This window comes from Dendropsophus ebraccatus, chromosome 6 (genome assembly GCF_027789765.1).
Source record: "Dendropsophus ebraccatus isolate aDenEbr1 chromosome 6, aDenEbr1.pat, whole genome shotgun sequence".
NCBI lineage: Eukaryota > Metazoa > Chordata > Amphibia > Anura > Hylidae > Dendropsophus > Dendropsophus ebraccatus.
In genome coordinates, this window is record NC_091459.1 from 93,800,469 (window position 1) to 93,824,332 (window position 23,864).

The 23,864-nt window shown below is 38.8% G+C and overlaps 1 protein-coding gene across 3 annotated transcripts in view; it reads right to left on the reverse strand.

Moving 5' to 3' along the window:
- Positions 1 to 3,289: 3,289 nt before the first annotated feature.
- AGTR1 (angiotensin II receptor type 1) overlaps positions 3,290 to 23,864 on the reverse strand; it is a 38,683-nt gene continuing 18,108 nt past the window's right edge. For 2 of the 3 annotated variants that reach the window (XM_069975390.1, XM_069975388.1), the window contains one exon: positions 3,290 to 6,719. In XM_069975390.1, the coding sequence (XP_069831491.1) occupies positions 5,587 to 6,675 (1,089 nt within the window). In that variant the 5' untranslated portion in view covers positions 6,676 to 6,719 and the 3' untranslated portion in view covers positions 3,290 to 5,586. Of the gene's footprint in view, positions 6,720 to 22,014; positions 22,067 to 23,864 lie in introns of all 3 variants that reach the window. The other variant, XM_069975389.1, reaches the window with a different exon arrangement.

Below are 23,864 nucleotides of genomic sequence, written 5' to 3' on the forward strand. Positions count from 1 at the left end.
TGTCAAAAAAGAGAAAAGATGATGCAATGCATTGAAGTCAACGGAATGACAGACGGCCAATGCACACAGTGTATAAAATGACGGACGTTGCCTGCGCGGATGTCAAAATAATGGACATGACAATTATTTTCAAATGTCTATTGCAAACAGCGGACGTTTTATTTTTACACAGTTTTTCTTTTTTCTCCACCCTTTCACTGTTTTTACTATGAAATTCAAAGGACTTTTTAATTAAAGACACACCCAAAGGCCAATTAGTAAACCCAAACTAGAATAATGTACCAACAGCTGTCATTGCGCTGACGGCGGCCAAACAGCTAAGTGACAGATGTAATTTTAAACTCAAAATAGCGGACGTAATTTTAAAGAGAGTGGAAAAACGTTGTGTGAACATGTCAGCTGCATATCACCTATGACACAGGATGATGTGCAGCCGACCGATGACAATTTTTAAACCTACCAAAGCTGTTATAAACGTCTGAATGATCTCATTTTCCTTATTTCATAATGATGGCTGTCATTAGGAAATAACGGCCATTATTTGGACTCAAAGGCTATGTTCACATATAGCATTCCTGTCAGTCTTTTGGACAGTATTTTTTCTACCAAAATCAGGAATGGATTTATGATGGAAAGCTTTGCTCAGCTTCTGTATTTTCAATCCACTCCTGGTTTTGGTTGAAAAAATATTGACCAGAATACTGAACAAAATACTGTGTAAACATAGCCAAACATTGACCCAGCATTCCTTGCTGGTTTGATGTTTGCACAGTGCCCGCGCTGGTAGTCATTTATCATATATAATATAAAATTATGTTTATACTAATAGCTGTAAAATGTAATAATCTAATGCAAACAATGTTATTATAGGAACGCTTATCTAAATTGATTAAGGTGATCTGACAACAAGCTGTTCTCTGTTTCCAATGTTGACTGTATGAATATACTATCCTTGTGATCAATATTTTTGCAGAACTTTCTCTACATGTTCCACCTATATGAAATAAAAAAAAATCCACACATGAGTTGAAGGAAAAAAAAACATTCAGATTAATGGAAATGATTTATAGGTATTTTTTTTTTTGCAAACCAATTTACTCTGTGTAAACATACTATGTACTATGAAGCAAGGAGCATTGGTTACATTTATCTTTCTATATATTTACATGCCTACTATAGCTTTGTTTAGACATGTATTTATAGGGGGTGAGGGTCCACATTTTCTACAAATGACCACATTTTAGGTGCTTGTATATCTCCAATAACTATTGACCTAACAATTGTTTGGCTGACAATGATCTCTCCCGTCCTTCCCAGACTTAATTGCTGAATATTTCAGTGTTCTCTATAGGGAGGGGAGGGATAAGCAGCAACCAGGCAGCTCTGGTGGCAGCTTATCTCCCCAAGAACAAAGGGCGTGGGCAGTGACATTCCTTTAAGTGGTTTGTGTCTGCTTGGGTCTAAGGGAGAGAAGTGAAGGTTCTTTCTGGAAAGTGTAAGAAGGGGTGGAGAAAGTGTTTAAAAATCAAATACACTAAGCACAGGTGGTGTGTGGGGGGAGGGGTTGGCTCCTGGAGCTTCATACTTCATCTATGTTCAAAAAGGAAAAACACTCTCCAACTAGGTATGCGTTGGGTATGCATCCAATGTATGGCCTCCTCCTAGGCAGCTACATTCTTGACTCATACAGTAGCTTATAGCTTTTTGATTATTGTACTTCTTGTAATTCTTTTTGCTTTGTCTTTGTATTTGCCTTTATTACTTCAGTAAACTATAGCTAAGTACTTGTGTCCAGACCTATTTATTTGCAAATCTTAGAGTCCTGTAAAACAATATTTTGTATAACTGTAATTATTATAATTATTATTATAATTATATAGTACAGACCGATACTAAATTGTGTTCTAAAGTGCAAACGTAGTATTACTGCTACAACCCCGTGTGTCCTTAATGACTGTGAAATATATCAGTACCTGGGCTGATGCTCATGGACATAGGTGCAGGGAATCATCCAGAGACCACCGTCAGCCAAACGCAGCAAACAAAACTTGATTCAGCACCAAATCCATATAATTCTTTTCTTTATTGTAAAAGAACGAAACGTCATTGTGGTGAGGGATCACCTTGCATGTTTTATGTCATGGATTCTATTACAATAAAAGAAGAATTTTATGGATTTGGTGTGGAATCAAGTTATCTTTTTTCTAATCTGTTTTTATTTTCTGACTGTATTGTATATTTCATTTTAGTACCATGTTATGCAGGTGACCTTCTTGCCTGAGCTGCTTTTAGCAGCATTTAGAGATATGCTTTACAACACGCTCCATGGATATAGGAACAATATATTGTAAAAGACCCTATTGATTTCTATGGGAGAGTTTTCTAGGTATACTCTGTGACCTGTGCAGAGGGCATTGTGTGAAAAAGGGGGGTTGTAAGCTATAATCATCACATACTGTAAATGGCCTGTCCCAACAATATCTATTTACTGTGTTAAGGTTTACTCTAGTTCTCTCCGTAATGAAGGAAGGGAGAAACTGCTGGAAAATTATCCGCACAGAGCAGGAAGTTTAGTGGTAAGAATTAGAGATGAGCAAAGCTTTTAAAAATTTGGTTCAGCAGGTATGCAAGTTTTTGGCACAAAATTCATACAGCTTAACAGATCAATCTTTTTTTCCCACAAATTTTTAATATGAAGCTTTATTATGAAACTTTGCTCCCTCATGCCTAGTCAGAATGAAAATTGCCCCTTTCTTATGTGACAATCAGGGTGGGAAGAGGAACAGGGCAGAGGGAGTGGTGTAAAATAAGCAAGAGAGGCATTTCCGACTGGAGGACTAAAGGGTTCTTGACACTCCTCTTTGACCCTTCTAGACAGCGGAAAAAGGCATATTTTTTTTTTTGTTTTACGGAAGTAAAGCTGCAGATGCAGCATACAGAACTACCATTGCTATCTGTGAGGTGAGTGCAATATAAAAAAGTTATAACAATACAAGCTTTGTGGTATGCCTATCCCATTTTCTGATTACATATTCCCTTCTAACATGAATTTACATAGAAAATATGCACAGCTGCATTCGAAAATCCCATCTATAATGTTGTTTTTTTTACTTAAAAACAGGATGAAAATATTTTAATAACATGACCAATACATTCATGTGTGATTCATTTGCAACCAGATGCTTATTTGTACAGTTTGTAGTATAGTAGTCTGCTTTTTATGTAACCTTAGGGCCAGATGGCGTGGAAATGTAATATACAAAATGTAAAATCTGTATAGCATGGTCTAAATGTGAATAATGAAAATTGATTGCACAGAGAGATTAATAGTATTATCTACAATTATCACCTGTTTCTAAATGTGTAGCGAAAATAAAAGATGATTAAAATCAAGTGAAAATATCTTAACTAGCACATTTATTTCTGTTCCCATTATGCTGTTTTTACTCATGGCATTTATGTTGTGCTAATGATTCTGTGACAAATCTTTCACATCCATATGTCACCTATTGGTTGGTTTACCTTAGGAACATACTATGCCAAGAATTTTGGAGTACATTGGCACTTGTGTCGTAAACCCACAAAGGTTTTTGGTATAATAACTACCGTTACTTGTTGTTAAATAAGGGCCATGCAATAAATAGGGCTGCCATTTTCTTGATGTGTGAACATAGCCTTTTTCTAAGAACAGATAAGTTAATTGTAGAGATACATGGGCTCAATTTTTAGGCTAATAAAGCTGAACAAATAAGAAAAATGGAAAACTCCAGGCAAAATTGAAAAATCAGCATGGATTTCCACTAGGCAATACTGCATTACACTGTAGCACAGATGTGTGGTTCATGGGCAGACACACCGTCTAGCAATAGCTTAAATGTTGACGGTGTAAGGTGGTTTATTTCTAGCAACCAGTCTGTTTGCAACAGGTCAGCTGTTTAGATCAAAGCTTGATGGTCATTGTGCTGACAGCTATATTTTGATCCTTTAGAAGCCCGTTTGGCATATCTTAATAATCCTTATTATTCAAAGACATATTTAGGCTATCAACCATTTTACTTTTTCAACCACTATATGTGTTAAATAGGATTTGGGGAAAAAATATCTCTGTTTTCTAGAATGAGCTTCATGCTTTCAATGGGCTGCTCATATCATTGTCATTAAAGGAGGCTGAACTGCAATACCAGATACAACTTAAAGACTGGTGCTGTTTACAAAAAAAAACTTTAAAGGGGTTTTTTACTTTTTTTTTTTACACATACTGTACAATAAAAACATGTACTTACCCTCCTTGCTCCTCCACTGCTGTCACAGAGCCCAGGTCCCAATGCACCACACTTCTAGTATCGGAGTTAGCGCGAGCCATTGGTTGCTCAGCTAATCAGTAGCCACAGCAGTGTCTTTGGCCTCCCTATCAAAGAACACTGCTGCATCAGTGACTAGTGCTCGGTGACTGTAATGGTAGTGAGGAAGCAAGAAGAGTAAGTATAGGTGTTTTTTTTTTTCCAACCTGCTTAAGCACAAATGTGTTAAAAAGGTTGATTGCCGGTTAACCCCTTTAATTTTGTCCCTTGGATGACAACACTGCATTAACCAACATAAGTGTTCTGTCATAAACAACGTGGTTAGTTCTGTACTTTGTATCCATAAAATGAAATGCTTCCTTATTAATAATTCTTAACAGTACTTGCATTAACACAGCTGGGTGAAGATTCTTCATAGGAGTTTTCCAGCATCAACAACACATTAAGGGGAATCTAACGTCAGGTTTATGTTTCCTGTGATATCCATAAGCAGCCACTACCAACCTGCCAGTAATAGATTTTTTCATTTCTGTGCATAGACAGGAAGCTGTCAGTCAGTGACTAGTAGGAGGTCCAGAGTGGCAGCTCAAGAATATTGCACACTACAAAGTTTGTAGTTGCTCCACAATCCCAGGTAAGAAGCCTAAATGATGGCACCTAAAGTGTGAGTCCTTGCGATCAGGTTCATGATACCCCCAGGTAAGTCAACATAAACCCGGTGACAGACTCCTTTAAATAAATATACATCATACATACAAACACATATTGTCTGATAAAAATGTATACAAAGACATAAAAACCTTTACATGAATCTATATAAAGTTCACAATGAATTAAAGAAAACAATGTATTTGTGACACTGACTTCTTATGTACATACTCTCAATATAAACATGAATATAAAATAATGTGTGTGTATCTAGTTGTGTAAATTCGAACTACATAAAAATAAGATTGCTATAATATGAAACCATTCTTTGCAGAAAATGAGGTATAGTTATTAATGATCTTGAGTTTGTTCATTCAGTCATTCACTCCTATATTTTATTTGACTCATTCTTGTTTGTAGAAAGTTCATACTGTACTGTTTCCTTTCTATCCACTCGAATACACTAAACTGCACGTTCTCTTTATACAGCAGAGGTTTTGTGGCCAATGGATACATGTTATACCTATAGGAGGACTTGTAGGAGTCATTATTAAATCAACACAACTGAACATTCATTTCAAAGGCTCAGTGGCCAATTGTGCTGACTCTTAATCCTTGAATTGTAAAAATTCCCCTTCTAAGTATTTCCAGTGTTTTGTTGTTCTTCCTGTTCACTCAAATGTGAAGAGTTTTTGACCGAGGCGCTGTGATGATCCGATGGGCGATATGAGAGCATACTCATCTTTGTGTTGAGACTTGCATGTGTCGTAAATTTGGGTGGTATGTTTTTAAGAAGTTGCAGGAAGTGTTTCCTGAAATTCTTTCCAAAAAACCCATAGAGGAAAGGGTTCAGACAACTGTTAAAGTAGGCAATACAAATAGTGATAGGCATCCCTGTGTCTACAATGTCTTGAAATTGACAGCTTTTTATTACATCCTGCTGAATTAAAATATCCAACAAGGTAAAAACCTGATGTGGAAGCCAGCAGAAGAAGAACACCAGAACGATGGCCACAATCATCTTAAAGATGTCATCATTCCTAGTCCTGCCCCTCTGGCCATGGAAGGTGGCCTTCAGTGTCTTGCCAATTAATGAGTAGCTTGTTAAGATGATCAGAAAAGGGACAAAGAATCCAAGAACAATCTTTGTTATGTTTATCCCAGTCAAAACAGCTTGTGAAGAGTTGGCTGAATAGAAGAAGGCGCACACTGTTATATTCGTGTTGAGGGGGATCACTGTACGATAAATAAAAGTAGGGAGGCTTGCCAAACATGCAATGATCCATATGGAAATACAAATGACCTTACCAACCACTATTGTTCGGCGGACACGAGATATCATTGGATGGACAATGGCTATATAGCGGTCAATGCTGAGACACGTAAGCAAAAATACAGATGTATACATATTAAAGGTGATGGCTGCTGCAGACAGTTTGCATAAGAAGGTGCCAAAAGGCCAGTGATAGCGCATGGCTGTGTAGGCTGCCCATAATGGTAACGTGATCACAAAGCACAAATCAGCGATAGCTAGATTCATTAAAAAAATGCTGGCCACTGTCTTCATCTTTATGTAATAGTAAATGACAATGACAACAAGACTGTTCCCAAAAACTCCAATGATAAATATTGTGCTGTAGACTATTGGAACAGCGATAAATATATAACTGTGCCTTCCCGCTTTGGAGCACATAAGTTCAACCTGATGTGCTGATATATTCTGCATTTTGAGGTGTATATGTGTTATGGCTTGTTTCTCTTCCTTTACACCTGAAAAATAAGAAAACAAAGGCAAAATTAATATATTAACGAGTATGCACATAAAGTGTCACTGTCACTATAACTTACCAAATGTAAATCAACAGTATATGGCTATGTTCAAACAACGTTTTTTCAGCTCCGTTTAAAATGATGTCCATGACGTGACGGTATTTAGCAGCCTGGCCTTCCCTTGCCCTGGTGTTTGTACATTATTCTGGTTTGGGATTACGAATTGGCCTTTGGGTGTGTTTAAATTGAAAAATTCAATGAATTTCATAGTAAAAACGGAGAAAGAACGGTGACAAAAGATAAACTGTGTGTGAACAACTAATAAAAAACGTCCGCTGTTTGCAAAAGACGTCCGAAAATAATGATCTTGTTCATTATTCTGACGTCTGTGGTAAAAACGTCCGTTATCAAATGCATTGTGTGCATTGGACGTCCGTCTTCCCATTGACTTCAATGCATTACCATTGTAGCCTTTGAAATCGCTACAAAAACGTACGTTTTTAAATTGCAAAATCAGGCTCATTTTCTCTCTTTTTGACGTTGTGTGAACATAGCCTATGTGAAATAAAGCATGTTGGCAATATGCATTCATTATTATTAGTTAGAACACATGAAGTGCCATGTTTTCCATGACAACAACAAAAAAATAACGAATGTGAATTGGACACTTACTTTATAACACATCTACTGTTGATTTAGGTTTTAAGTTATAACGACACTTTAAGTATATTATGTTTTTAATATGCAATGCATTAAGAAAGTCTTCAGACCCTTTTCACATTTTGCTATGTTAACTCCTTCTGTTAAAATAAAATAAATATATATCAAGCTTTTCCTTATAAATCTTCACCTAAAACCTGATAATAAGAATGTGAAAACAGACATTTCAAAATATTTACAAACATATTAAAAAGGAAAAATTCTACTTTTCTATGAAGTATTTAGACCTAATGCTATGACACTTGAAATTTAGCTCTGGGGCCTCTTATTTCTCTTGATCATCTTTGAGATGTTTCTACACCTTGATTGTGGTCACCTGTGGTAAATTCAGTTAATTGAACATGATGGAAAGATATAGTCCTGTCTATATACGGTCGGTCTAAAGGTGCCCATAATCTTTGGGGGGATTTTATCAAGACCGGTGTATCCATAGGCCGGTATTACATTAAGGCTCGCTCATACTGTATGCCCCACATCAGATTTACCAAGAGGCACATGCCTCTAAGTAAACCTGGCGGACCCGAGTCTGCTGCAAGCCAGGCACAGTTATCTATATCAGCTCTGGATCTGGTGTGAATTTTTGCCATGATTTATGCCTGCTATGCCCCCCAGCCCCCAGTGCTACCCTATAGTGCTGATTGTGGCTTAATATTATGCATCTATTTACGCTATCCATGTAGTTGTACAGAGTCTGTAGTTGGACAGAGCTGAGTAATATTAGGTTTTACCAATATTCATTGTTGAATGCAGCTCTGTAGTTAGAAAGTCATATGTGGTTATTTATATGATTCTTACCCTGGCCTGAGCTCCCAGTGACTTGCTTTTCTCTGATGCCTATTTATGTCCTGCAGTTAATGGTATTAAAAAGACATCCTTGTGCTATTATTTTCCATTAGTGAAAAACCTCTAATGTCTCTCAAGAGAAGGCTGCACTGTACAAAATGACTATCACCTTAGAATATTAACTATAATTCTTACTTTAATGAATCTTTAATTTCATTTTCATTAAGGCAGAAGGCTAAAATGCAATGCCTATTATGTGAACGGTATAATGGTCTATTAAATCCGGAAGCTGGGAAATAGAACACTTTATTTAAATGTCACCTTGCTTTGATAACAGAGCAAAGATGCAAAATCTTAATTTTTTGTTTGCTTACTTAAAGATTTGTCAAGTTGCACTTTTGTATCTTCCAATATTTCTTGCCGTACAGTCACCCATGCCGTTCGGTTTGATGATAATATTACCTGTCGCTATATTGCTTTGGCCTATGACACATAAAGCATTGCTGATTTTTTTAACCTAATCTTATCAGGGCTCAGAGGCTAATTATAGAGCAGGTCTCTAGTTTCCAGATCTCACTGCTTGAGAAACAACTGTTATTGAAACAGCTGGCAAAACTCATATTATATGTAACTAGTGGTTATCAAATATAACAACAACAGCAATAAACTTCTATTCTTCAGGACTTCTAGTACAAAATCATATTAGAGTGTCTGGGTTGGAGGGTAATGGTTACACTTTTTATCCATAGATACATTACAACAAATCAGTATAAGGCTATGTTCACACAATGGGGAACATTTATCAAAGGGGTGTAAAGTAGAACTGACTTAGTTGCCTCTAGCAACCAATCAGATTCCACTTTTTATTCCTCACAGATTCCTTAGAAAATGAAAGGAAGAATCTGGTTGGTTGCCAGGGGCAACTGGGCCAATTCTACTTTACACCATGTCTTTTTTAGGCAAAATAATAGCTGCTATTTTACAATGACAGCTGTCACTAGTGATCATAATCATTATTTAGCGCCATCATTACCAAACAATGTCCATTATTTTGCCTAAAAAAGACATTGTGGGAACATAGTCTGAAAACCTATTTCTAGTTGAGACTAAACACAAATAACTGGAGAGCTGCCCTTCAATTTTTGCCTAATGTGTTAAAAATAGAATCTAAGGGGGGAAATTTATCAAGGAATGTGCCTAGTGTACGCCGGGTAGTGTAGACACCCCATGTTGATGCCTGGTTTTGGCAGCGTCGGCACCACACTAGCCCAATAGACCTCTCATGAGCCTAATTTATTGCAATTTATGCCTGCATACAGGGGGGCATTGTAGTAAGCATGACGTTGCATGTGGATTAATTAATTGAGAAAAGAAATGGTTGGAATTTCAGATAAGATAACTTCCCCCTCTGTGTTTTGTTTTATATTTAGGGGCATATTTCTATTACAGACACTTGCTGTGCAGTACTCGGCTCCAACTCCATTCACTCTTCATTGGGCTTCTGACTATAGAACACAATAGGACGATAGCTGGGCACCAAATAGAGGGAAGGGCCAAAACATGCAGACAAAGGATCTTGTGATCTAGTTGTCACCTATCTTATGGATAGTGTACACCTTTTAAAGTAATACTTCAGTGGAAAAAAATGTTTTCAAATCAACTGGTGTCAAAAGTTATACAGATTTGTAAATTACTTCTATTTAAAATCTCAACTCTTCCAGTACTTATCAGCTGCTGTATGTCCTGCAGGAAGTGGTGTATTCTTTTCAGTCTGACACAGTGCTCTCTGCTCCCGTCTGTCCAAGTCATGAACTGTCCAGGGCAGTAGCAAATACCCATAGAATTTCCTGCTTTGGACAGTCCTGTAATGGACAGAGTTGGCAGACTCCACTTCCTGCAGGACATACAGCAGCTGATAGGTACTAGAAAAAAATAGAAATTAAAAATGTTAAAGCTGCCACCTGATTTAAATTAAAACTGACAGGGTCTGGGTCTTTGCACTTTATTACAATGTTCCCAATGGACATCTTTCCGGATAGGCGTCAAAAAGCCGGATGTCGTTTGCTAATGACAACCTCTAATATTAAGCATGAACGTTATTTATAGTCAGCTGTCCACAAAAAAGGCCATATTTTTAACATTGTAAACATAGCCTATAAGTGATCAGAGCTTGAGCTTTAAAAAGGCCAAAAAAATACATGTTTCTCAATTTTAGTAAAAACAAACAAACAAGAAAAACATAAAAAATATTAATGATTACAAATGGCTCATTCCCCTTTAATAAACCATCTCTCTATTTATATATTAGCACATTAGGGCCTTGCGATTGGCCTTGTAGATCACACACAAATGACATTACCTCTTACAAAACCCCTGGGCTATAATTAGAATGACATACTATTTTAGATCCACCTATAAAACAGCTCTGCTACTACGATCAGTGTCACACATACAACAAGATGAAATGCAGGAAATTCAATTAAGTCTGACAGTTCACCTTTCATTCCAATTAAAGGCTTGAAAACAAATGGGAAGTAAGTGTTCCTTGGTTACATCCTACTTGATTAACGCTTTACAAAGGCTTTAATTTGGGATGAGAGCTGGAAACTAGAAGCTTTTGTCTCATCCAGTATTCTCCTTAAACTCAGCATTTTACAGTATGTGTCACACACACTAAAAAAAAAAGTTCTACATATGAATTTAGTGACAGTATGGAATATAATAGGCTACAGTGTATACAGCAAAATCCCATGGAGCCATAGGCCATTATCAGGCTCAAACATGTACAACATGGGTGACTAATACCAACAAAGACTTTTTTAGGTGCAGATGGTCCCTATCGGCATAAAAATATTCGCAAATGGTCTATTTGCGAATATTTCGTTCGCATTGGCACCATCTGTGCTTCTTGGGTGAGAGGGGTGCGGCCTCTGCATGCGCCGCATTTATAATTTTTCCGGAAGCAAAATGACAGTGAAACCTACACCAGCTCTGAGCTGGTGTAGGTCTCACCTTGTGCGCATAGACAGGCTCTCTGCGCACAGGATTTATATAGAGACAGTGCACTTCTGCGAGGGACATAAAAAAAGCCGGACTTAATAAATGTTCCCCTATGTGTACATGTAATTTTTTTGTTGCTTTGCAGCTTAAAAACAAATATTTTACAGGCAAAAATGCCTCAAACTTTTAAGTGTTTTTTTTTTTTTTTGCCCCATGGGACATTTTAACATTTTTTATGTTTTTGAATTTTTTTAAAGACATCTATGAGTCTCTTGATTCCAATATACCAAAATCCTTGCACTTAAATGGGCACTGTAACTTTTACTCTAAAATAGAGACATAACCTGAAATTCAAGTCCAACAGCATCAAAACATATTTTGGAAAGCAAAAGTAAAGGGGGAGATGCATGCCATAAGGCCAACAATGACAGTCAAGTACATAACAGCAATGTTTCGACCTGGCAGGGTCTTTTTGTCATAGAAAGTTTTGATCACTTGGGGCCTGAGGGCTTAGACCCTGACCACTTGCTAGAATGAGTTTGATGTACACTAACTGCATTCTCTCCTGGCTTTGCGCATATGACTCTGATGAGATCCCAATGTAAGTCAATGGGACCATATGCGGCAGTGCCCTTCACTTATTAAATCAGCACTCAGTTTGTCTGAGTGCAGGTGTCAGGCTCCTTTGTAAGTCTATAGCATGCTTCTCTCATCTATATCTAAAGATAAGTTTGGTCTCAACACACTGTGATAATGACTAATCCAAACTTTGGATACTGTATGTCTGTACGAGTAACTCTTTAAGTCCATGATAATTATAGATTTGAATTGAAGTAACTGTAAAATACCGGACATTTACCTATTACATTTCATATTTAAAAAGCACACAGTTTTTAAAGTTTCTTTGAGTTACAAAGGATACAATTTTGCGTCATTTTGCGTTTGAAAACATGGCCAAAGAAACAGTGTGTATAGATACTGTAGCCTTAATGTAAAGGTTAACTTGTAGGGCTCTTGCATACTACTATAGTTCTGTCAAATACAACTTTCAGGCCATGTTCACATTTTGTATGAGTCACGGAATGGAATCTCAGTAAAGATCATCCCGGCCGGTACTGCAGTACCGGCTGGATGATCTTTAGCACCGCTGAATTCGTAGCACCTGTGCACTCAAGCATCAGAATTCCCCACTGCTCACAATGGAGCATGTGGCCGTAGCCGCATGCTCCATTGTGTAAACTGACAGGGTTTTCTGCGGCCGCTATGCAATGAATAGCGGCCGTAGAAAGCTGACATGTCAGTTTCTCGAGGCGCTGCTAGGGATCCCGTCCGGAGTGTATACTATGTGTATACACGCCGGCCGGGATTCCCTCAGCCTTCAGCACAACGTAAGTTCCGTACTAATCACGGCCATTGCAACAACAGCCGTGATTACTACGGAACTTACATTGTGTGAACATAGCCTTAACTTGTTTAGAACAAAGTCTATGTAGAAAGGACAGGTGAGGGGTGATATAGGAGACAGAGTGGCTGGAGGGATCAGAAGCTGGAGAGAGACAGGGAAAAGACAGGAGCTACTGTAAGTAACACATCTCACCACAGATTCACAGCTTAGAGCAGAGATGGGGAACCCTCTGTACTCCAACTATTGTAAGACTACTATTCCCATCATGCCTGGATAACCAAAGCTTTATATTATGGCCACAGATAGTATTTCTCCCCATGTACATACAAACATTTCCTGAAATGACAGCTACACTTTAATGACCTAAACTCACAACTCATTAGATATCTGTGATGCTATGAGTTCAGGTCAGTAAACTGGAGGCCAGACCAGGACACATCACTATAATATGTGCACAAATGTGCCTGTAATATGCTTGTGTAAAAGTGGTCTTATTGTACTTTTGTACTGTCTTACTGGAGATATTGAGTTTGTGGTAAATATCGGAGAAGCAACTATTTAGCTCTACAGCCACAGGAAATTCTAATGAAGTGCCACCAATCGGATCACAGAAAGATGCAGGAGAGACGCGGACAGTGGACCCTAAGCTTAGCCCCACCCACTGTCCCTGCCTACTTGCATCTATCTGCCCTAAGCAGCAGCAGCAGGCAACTATACTTGAAACAAAAGACAAGATGCACAAACACAATAAAAATAGTCGGCAATCAAGGACACAATGGTCGGCCAGCAAAAGTACAAAATCAGAAACTAATAAAAAATGTTCAAGAGTAAGAAGGTAAAGTGAGGGTGGGCGGCAAGCAAGAATAGTCAAAGTACGAGGCAGAGGCAGAGTAGCAAGAAACAACAACAGAGGCAAAGGGAAGCAGGCAAGAGACAAAACTCAATAACTGGCAAGGTACAGACAGAAACAGAGACCTTAAATAGGAGACCAGAACCCGGTCCAGAAGGCGATTGGAGGGACTAGCTGTCAGTCACTGAGGCAAGACCAGGTTAACCATTACATGACAAGATGAAACATAGCAGAACAGACATGGATGGGGCAGGGAAAACAAATAGCAGAACAGAAGAAGTAAGAAACAGTTCAGACACAGCTCAGAATGTAAACAAAGAATATACACAATTCATGGCCAAAAGCGACATCTCGGTTGTAACTTACGACCCGAGGACTGCCCCAACCAGTAAATTACTAACAAAAGTTTTTGGTTTTAGTTTGTCAACTAACCATCAATTGGTTTGCAACAATTAAGGTGTGTTCCTATATTAATCAATTATGCTGTATTTGAAGTCAATGACAAGAATGGTTCATAACTGGAGGACATATATAAAAGAAAGTCTGAGACTTTTTATTTTTTGGCTTCAAAAACTGCATAAAAATGTAGGAATACAACTCTTTGTGAGAACATTACATGGTAATACATTCACATCCTTGTATCAGTTTATTTAAGAAAAATATCAGTTTATAGCGAAAAAAAATAAGCAAACACCTTTTTCCTTGGCAGTATTAACAGCACAGAATGCTACAATATTCTTTCCTGTAGATAAAAGTGGAAGCATGGCAAACCTTTTATAAGTCGCAAAGTGTATAATGTCTATATAGTAGTCTATAAACTATAATTGATAAATTACAGTCAGTGAAATGATGGATTGAAAATACAGTAATACCTTTGTTTTCAAACACAATTGTTTCTGGAAAGCTGTTCCAGAACCGAGCAGTTTGAGGGCCGAGCTGCATGTTCCTATAGGGAGCAATGTAAATGTGTTTGTTTTTTTAAAAAACAATTTATTTATTTTTTTTACAATAGCACCACCACTTACCTCCCCTGAACTAGTACTACTTACTGTAAAAAAAGCAGGGATTCCCGTCATAATGATGGAAATTCCTGCTGTAAACCGGTGGACGGCAGCCAGAGAGGGGCTCCCCGCTAGGCATTTCTGGTGACATTGAGTCCCTACATAGTGATGTCCTCCCTCTCCAAGGGACCAGCGCGCTCAGCTGCATAGGGGAAACACAAGTCGCCAGGGGAGAGAGGACGTCATTGTATATGGAGCTCAGGTTAATACACCTACAGCAGTCCATTAGTCTTGTGCAAGAGGAGAATGAGAGAAGCCTCGGAGCTCCTGCACAGTGCCGACCTCCCTCTTCAGGCAGCCTGCATGTCTCCTATTCAGCTGAGTCCACCGGCCGCCTGGAGAGGCGCTCTCCTTCTTATTCTGTGAACCGTAACGATCACTTTAAAGAGGGTCTCATATCATGTACCCGCATGACGGCAATAAGGAGGTATTTGACTGGAGCAATGGATAAGAAATATATGAGGACCTGTACCCCAGAGTCTTGGGCAGGAGGGAATGGGAGCAGCCCCAGAGCTTCTGCACTGTGACTTACTTCCCCGCCGAGCTGCATAGAAGACATGCTGGCCGCCTGGAGAGGGCTTCACTGTGCAGGAGCTTCAGGGCTGCTCTCATTCTCCTCCTGCACAAGACTGATGGACTGCTGGTAGTATGAAGGGGGATGCTTTTGGTGTAATGGGAGTGACCAGAACTTTGTGTACAGTAATGTTCTCACTTGGCAGCCAGATTTCTCCTTTGCAACTGAGCATGCAGGTCAGCTGGAGATGGAGAACATCACTGTGCAGGAGCTGGGGGTCACCAGAAATGCCCAGTGAAGTGCTCCTCTGGGGGCTACACACTGGTTTAGAGTGGGGATTCCCCTCATTATGACAGGAATCCCTGCTCCTGTAACCTTTGTGTTCAAACACCTCTATAACTATCAGATAAACAATAGTTCAGCTGGCAGTTATCTCCCCTGATTTTCTTCGGATACCGAACAATGTTTGAGTACCAAACAAAACCTCAGTGGGAAATATCGTTCGAATACTGAAGCGTTCAAACGCTGAGATGTTTGGGAACTGATGACTGTATATATAAGAAATGATCACAAAGATTAAAGGGGATTCAGGGGTTATTCAGCCTTATAAAGTTCATAGCATACTCTCAGGATACTGTATGTTAGACTAGTCAAGATCCAACTTCTCGGGTCTGTTCACCAGTTGGATGGCTGTAATTAGATAGGAGTGAAGCATGCTTCATTACGTTTGCACTCACCATACTATAAGCAGCAGTGGTGCAAAGTAATGCAGCCTTGTCCCATTCAAGTGTCACATGCAAGGGCAACATGAGACACTAAGCAGCCTGCAGCACTTCCACAAGCAACGCACCTCATTTAAACCCATTGGTTGTATTATGACTGCATACAGCTTCTAAGAAAAGAAAAAGGGGATTTGTAAAGAGCCATAATATACCACACATAGAAATCTGGGACCCTACTATAGATTAAATCATAGCCTTAATGACATAGTTTGGAGGTATTTTACCCCATAAGCACAACAAAGAAGCCAAATCGCAGCACTACCCTATATCGCTGTAAAATGTCAAAAAAAAACCAAAATGTTGAACAGATTTATTAGAACTGGCATACTCATACCTTGATCTTAAATAAAGTTCCGCCCTAAATTACCCGGCCTAACCTGTTGCTGGGTATGGGCAAAAACTATTATGTATTATAATATTGTTGCATGGTTTATGCCTCTTTTCAGGCATAAACCATGATAAATTTGGCATGCGAGGCAAGCGAGGGTTGTGGCTGGCACACGCCATAGAAAAGTTAACAATCTACCATTTTTCTGTTGCATACGCCATGGGTGCAAGTTTGATGTCTGTGCCCTATAGTGTATTTAGCGGTCTGGAAGGTTTTTGTGGACGTCATATTGTATCATATTTTATAGTTTGGTAGATAGGATACAGTAATATTATTGTTCATCTGACGTCACATGGACAAAGTTGATCGTAAAACTATACGTATGTAAGTATATAAGTATATAAGTATGTCAAGTATTAACACTATCTAGCTACAGTCTGCAGAGTTCATTGTGTAGGAAACCCACATAAGGCTGGCTGAGCTGCAATTCATGATTAATGAACATGTGGAAGAGACAGAAAACTCCCATTAAGCCAGATATTTATTATGCAATTTTTCTAGTGATGGCTGTATGGCTCGCTCTGTTGCTGACTTTTCTGTTTCTGTGTGAGAAACAGCAGATTTCCAATAACCTTTTGTTCTAGTTAATCCAGCAGTTCATGCAGTTCATTTCAAAACTCACCAGCAGTAAATTCTTTGTTCGATACAATAGTAATAGTTGTAATATATGTGTAATATATGTATGTTAACCCCTGGATAGAGGGAGCCCCACTACTGTGTGGTTAGGACGTTAACTGGCTCATCTCTCCTGGGCAGCAAAACCAGGCAACTTAACATATTGTGACTTGTACTACACACACAACTGTGTATTGCTTAAAATTTATGCCATAAACACTTATACTCAGAAAACATACTGTACGAGGCCACGTTCACATGCTGTATATTTTCAATAAATAACAGCCGTTGTTGCAGATTGCAACACTGACCGGTATTTATTGAAAAGGCAAATTCCCATTTTTTTCCTATGGAATTCCGGCTGGAGTGTATGCACACTGTATACACTCCGGCCGGGATTCCATGCGGCCGCACAGAAAACTGACATGTCAGTTGACTGTGCGGACAATGTAAAATAGTGCTCCGGACGTACTTTACATTGTCTGCTATGGTTAATTGGAATGCGTCCCGGATTAATTCAATGTGCCCGTATTCCAATTCAAATGAAGAGTTCATATGGCCTTTAGTCAGTTGATTATTAGCTGCAGTCTCTAGAGTATGTACCATCCTGAACTCAGAAATTCTATATAATCTATATTTCATGTATACGTTTAATGTATGATGATTGGATGTCACTTTGTAGTGGTATTAGTTTTCTAGATTCATTGTAAAATTGTAATCATCAGTGAAACATTTAATCAAAGAAACAGATAAAATCTTTAGGAGGATATTATATGATCTAAAAATAAAAATCCCGTCCAGTCAGTTAGTAATTCTGAAAAGGAAGGCAGGCCTATTGAAATGTGGATGTTACTGGGAGAAATTGTAGGCATTCATAAGAAGGTCATTATGGGGCCTGTAATGAATAGGGATAGGGATTTGTACAAGACATAGGGAACAGGGATTCATACAGGTATGTCAGGAAGTGTCCAATAACTGGCATAACGGCTGACTGGCTAAGAGAGCTTATGTGGGATATAGGCATCATTTAACTATGAGATACTTCAGTAATTTTGGCACTTTGTATTTAGTAGTTGTAAGATACAGTATTACTCTATTAGAGTATACTATCATACCGTTTCAATAAGGAAATTGCTAGTAGAAATGTCATATTTTGTCTTTCACTTCTCTAGACTTGCGATTCGCCTTTTTGTGATAATGACTTGAGCCTTTCTCTTTTGTTAATGTTCGGGATAAATTGGCAATGGAGTTCTCAAATATTTTTTGTCTGCCAAATCACTAAGTAAATTATTTCCTGTTTGACCTTGTGGATTGTGGTAAAGTGCAGCTATCCAGAAGGCTCATTTGGGTCATTTATTTCTTGTCCAAGAAGGAGGGAGGACAAATATTTCACATTATATTCTCTATATTCTCTCCAGTGTTTTCTTTTTTTTTTTTTTTTATACAAATGCACTTCATTATATATAATTTATATGTCCATAATATAAACAGAGGTCCCCAACTTTTCTAGCAAATGGCCACATTGAAAGATAACAAATATTGCTGAGCAATTTTACATATGGTTGTTTCAAAAAAGATTTATGAACATCACTGACCACTGAGTAAAATCTTCTTTTATTAAAGGGATACTCCAAACAAGTGAAATACATGTTGAATCATGCCCCATCGGGGACTAACAATTAATTCCAGACTTGTTATCATCTTTTCAGTCTCCTTATCTCAGTTCTGAGCCTGCTGCTTTCTGCTGAAGACACAGAAAACTGTGTATAAATTTTTATCTCTGTCTCCGATCTAAACCCCTCCCCCCCTCATCTTCCAAGACTTATCAAGTAAACGGTGTCCCTGGCTGGCTGTTTCTGTACTATGTGATGCTGGAAGCGTTAATCTGAGGTCAAGTTGCTGGTGACCTCACTGTGATTATCTCTCTTGGTTTTACAAAATGCAGAAATGGAAGCCCAGGCCAGGAGTTAAGATCAACTAGTGTCAGACAGATATATAGATTTGTAATATTCTTCTATTTAAAAATCTCAAGCCTTCCAGTATTTATCAGCTGCTGTATGTCCTGCAGGAAGTGGTGTATTCTCTTCAGTCTGCTCTTTGCTGCCACCTCTGTCTGTGGCAGGAACTGTCCAGAGCAGAAGAGGTTTCTATGGGGACTTGCTACTGCTCTTGACAGTTCCTGTCATAAACAGAGGTGGCCGCAAAGAGCACCATGTCAGACTGGAAATAATTAGAGATGAGCGAACCGGGCTCGGGTTCGAGTCCATCCGAACCCGATCACTCGACATTTGATTAGCAGTGCCTGCTGAACTTGGATAAAGCTCTAAGGTTCACACTGAGCAAAAGTAGCGAAAGAAAACTGCCTGAACATGAACGAAGGAAGAAAAGCTGGAAACCAGGAGAAGAATACTTGAAGCCAAAAAAGGCTGTGTAAAGGTGGCCATATACTCTCAATAACTGAGGTCCTTGACTTAAATCCTGCCTGCCGTCTGTCCTCTTCAAATATAGGAGCATTCAGCACGCCCAAGTACTCCTGTGTTGTCTATGGGGAGGGGTCAATTCTTTGGGCAGGCAGCGGAATCCACCGAAGCATATAATGGAGTCTATGGTGCTGGCAGAGAGGGAGTTTTCCAACAGAATTACTCTGTGTGCATATACCCCAACACTGAGGCAGAGTTGGGGCAGTAGCAATTGCAAAAAAAAACAAATACCTACAGGCCCGCAGGCGTGAGTCATAGATACCCCCTTAAATGTAACCTCACCCTATTAAAATATAACTTTTAATAAATCTATTAAAATTGGCATACAAAAGAAAAGTAGTGATTTAAAAATGAGCACTCCCAAGTGTCTATATATAAGTAACTATCTAATAATGAGAGAGCCCTCTCTATAATAAAGTCAGTGAGACCTGCAGCATAACACTGGAACAGACACTGGGAGTGCATTTTAAAATTATAAGAGCCACTACAACATATTTTGTTGAGATCCCACAATGCTCTCAGGAAGAAAAATAGGCTAGTAGCCCATGGAGACTCTATAAATCCAGAGCAGTTAGCCACCTGCGTCCCCTAATGGCTAGAGGTGTCAATCTAGCAGAATGTGGAAGAACACAGCGGAAAACACAAGCAGCCCCGGGATGAGCATAGAGTACGGCAGAGTGGTGAGTTTGGCTGGTGAGTCTCATATGGCAGTGTTACAATGATTTTTATAATAGATTAAGTGTGCTGATATGTTAGATTTCATCCACAGATCTTCAGTAACCTAGAGTACACCACTGAAGAAAGCACACCTAGAGTACACCTAGAGCACCACTGAGGAAAGTGCATTCTTGGCATGGCAAGGTTGCTGGTGTCTGCAATGCGGATGTCAATGTTGATGTTAAAATCACTCATGATAAGTGAAGTATTTTCAGAGGACAGGAAGTGATGGACCAAGTAGAAAAGTGGTCAAGGAAACTTGAGGAGAGCAAGGCGACAACTTCCACTTTCAGGGAAAAAGCTGAATCTGATTACTTGGACCCTAAACAAGGGTAATGAACCTAAGGGGTGATGACCTGGAAGATGTACTGAGGGGAGGGAGGTCCACCAACTCCTCCAACATGCTCATTTTTTCTTTGGGGATATAGGAAAGGAGAAACCTGCACAAGTAAACCCAACAGGGGAAGCAGATTTTTGGAATTTGGTAACAAAAATAGTTGTATGGTGACTGTGAAGGGGTTAATTACTATGTTCATGCTAGTGTTAATAACAGAGGAGAGAATATCTTAAAGGGATACTCCACTTAATAAAATTTATCCCTGTTCTATCACCACCCATAACCTAAGCTTGTTTGTATATTGTACGTTTGTCTATTACATGAATGGGACCGTTAGTCTCCAGCACATTCTGACTTAAACCCTGAAGCTGCAGAAAATCTTCACTTCCTGGTCCACATGGTCTCGGCTCCTCAGTTTCCCCCTCCCTTCTGAGACCAAAGTCCCATGATCTTGGTCTCTTCCACTGCCAGGCAAGCTGTAACACCTCATTTCTAAACAACAGAACAGTAGCAGTGGCCGCCTCCAGAGCAGTATAGGAAAAAGGAAACAGTTTTATTTATTTTTTAATCTCTCTCTCTTTCTGATCTATCTATGTAGATAGATATGTGGCCCAGGGTAAGCTAGTCTGACACTGTCAAGGGTTAATTAATTACCTGTGCCTTGCAGTTTAAGGCTGGGTTCACACTATGTATATTTGAGGCTGTATTTGTGAGGCTGTATAGCAACCAAAACCAGGAGTGGATTGAAAACACAGAAAGGCTCTGTTCACATAATGTTGTAATTGAGTGGATGGCCATCATTTAATGGCAAATATTTGCTGTTATTTTAAAACAACGGCTGTGGTATTGAAATAATGGCCGTTATTTACTGTTATATGGCGGCCATCCACTCAATTTCAACATTGTGTGAACAGAGCCTTTCTGTGTTTTCAATCCACTCCTGGTTTTGGTTGCTATGAGGACCTGACATGAGGACCAAATACTGCCTGAAATATACATAGTGTGAACCCAGCCTAAGAGAGCGCCAGCACACAACATAGCTAGCTGTCCAGCAGTGAGGGAGTTAACAGAGCTGTGCTGTGAGAGGAGGGGCATAGAAGGATCTTGTGGGGTTTTGCACTGTGTAAATTCCGTAGTGTGGCTGTGGATGATAGATAGATGGATATTTTGTTTACAATGTAAAAGAGAAGCATATTGAGCCAGCGATGGAGAGGTGCAATGCATGCTGGGAAATGTAGTTTCCTGGCCGACGCCATCTTGCATATAGATCAGCTTTTAGAAAAACGTATAGCTCAGAGATGATGGCAGCTAGATAGATTGGATTCATTTCAAAATATTCAGGGGGACTTCGGAGAATATAATTTTTTTTTAGCTCTTTAGTGGAATACCCCTTTAAAGGGGACAGTGCTCTGCACATCTTATTGCTTGATCTAACACAGTTCATGATCCTTGAATACTCGGGAATATACCTTTGAGCCTGAAATTAAGCTGCGCCAACATAACATACAGATGAGAAGAAACACTGTGGTTTTATGAGATCTGCTAAAATAGACCATGAGAAAGTTTGGCAAGATTAAACAAAATAAGGAGCAACTGGATAGAAAACATATGTAAAAATACTGAAAAGTAAGACTCGTACTGACCTTTTGTGGATGTCCTCAAATTAATGTCTCATGTGGCAAGTTTTTGGCACATCTTAAAAGAAGAAAAAGGGTTAGATGTCAAGCCTTGGATGACTTTGTAATGACCCTGCTAGAATTTAGGAAAATGTATATTGGGAAAGACTCAGCAAACTCAGGTTCTGGGATAAGGTAAATATATTTTTTTTATAATGAAATCTAAAGTATATTGGTATACTACAGAATGGGAAAGATAGGGCAGACAGTCACTAACGGGTTAAAGACTCAAAATACAGTTGGGATTTTTTTTATACCTGTTATAGATCATCTGAACATTTTTTCTACAGCGTGCTAAAGGTTATTTACACCATATCACATCTTATCACATATCCTACTCTTAAAGGGGCAGCGTTATCCACACCTTTTATAAAACAAAGGTCTAATAATGTTTGAGGCGGAGACTACATGTGATTACTGATTTTATTTTATTACTGAGTGAAGGGGTTGCACAATAGGCAGTGAAACGCAGAGATTTTTGGTCATGTGACCATGAATTATCATGTATCTCCAATCTAGTAGCTTAAAGGGGTTATCCTAGCAGTTGAACCTCCACTTATCAGCTTATTGTCCCCTATTCTATACATAGACATAATGTCAGAATTTAAGGATATTTAAAAAACATTAAAAGGATAAACCAAAACACCTTCTAGTAGTTTAAAATAAGATCTTCATGAAACCAAATACATTGGAACATAGAAGATTTATTTTACTATTGGGGTTTTCTTTTGCATACAATGTGATGTTATAAGTAAGAAGAGGAGTTGGGTCCTCCGACATTCCAACACACACATGGATCTATTTTTTAAGTGTTGCTTGAAGTTTCTGGCCAGAAATATCATGTCCAGGATTTATGAGCAGAGACTTATGTATTTGTGGAGTTATTTAAACTGTTTATTCTATTAACTTTACAAAAATTCTGCCAGCCAAAAGTGTGAGACAGAACTTTGTACATGGGAAAAAAACTCATTATTGATACAGGGGAATTGTTGCAAACATTTCCAAGACTTTTTGATATAATTTCGGAGAATTGTGAAATGGGAAAGTGAGGTAAGAGGAAATTGTACATGTTATGGAGCTGTACACAGTGTAGGTTTGGAGTCAATCTCCAGTGTTAAAACAAGAGCTGTCTTATGTAGAACAGTATCCTGAAAATAACAGCCCACATTTATTAATGTGAGGACAAAAACTGTCTGGTTTTCCCACAGTAACCAGTCACAGCTTAGCTTTTATTTTACCAGAGCTCGTGAAGATTAGTTACTATGGCAAACTCTGACAGTTTTGTCATCAGATTGATATATGTAGGCTATTATGTTCAAGGTACTGTCCTACATAAAACTCATTTTAAAGGGGTTATCCAGTGCTTCAAAATCATGGCTACTTTCTTTCAGAGACAACACGACTCTTGTCTCCAGTTCAGGTGCGGTTTGCAATTAAACTCCATTCACTTCAATAGAACTGAGAAGCAAAACTCCGCCCAAACTGGAGATAAAGTGGTGATGTCTCTGGGAGAAAGTGGCCATGTTTTTGTAGCGCTGGATAACCCCTTTAACACTGGAGATTGACTCCTAACCTACACCATGTATATCACGATAACATGGTCAGGTCCCTTGCACAGTTTCCTCTTACCTCACTTTTCAAATTCACATTTCACAATTCTCAGAAAAACTCTTGATCACAATGGCCCAATCATAGTCACCTAGTGAGTACATGTGGGCCTCTTTCCATTGGTATAGGGTAATTTACTGGAACTCAATAGTCCCGGAACTCAGGGTCCCAATAAATTTGCTGATATTGGTGAAAAGTGGATCAAATAT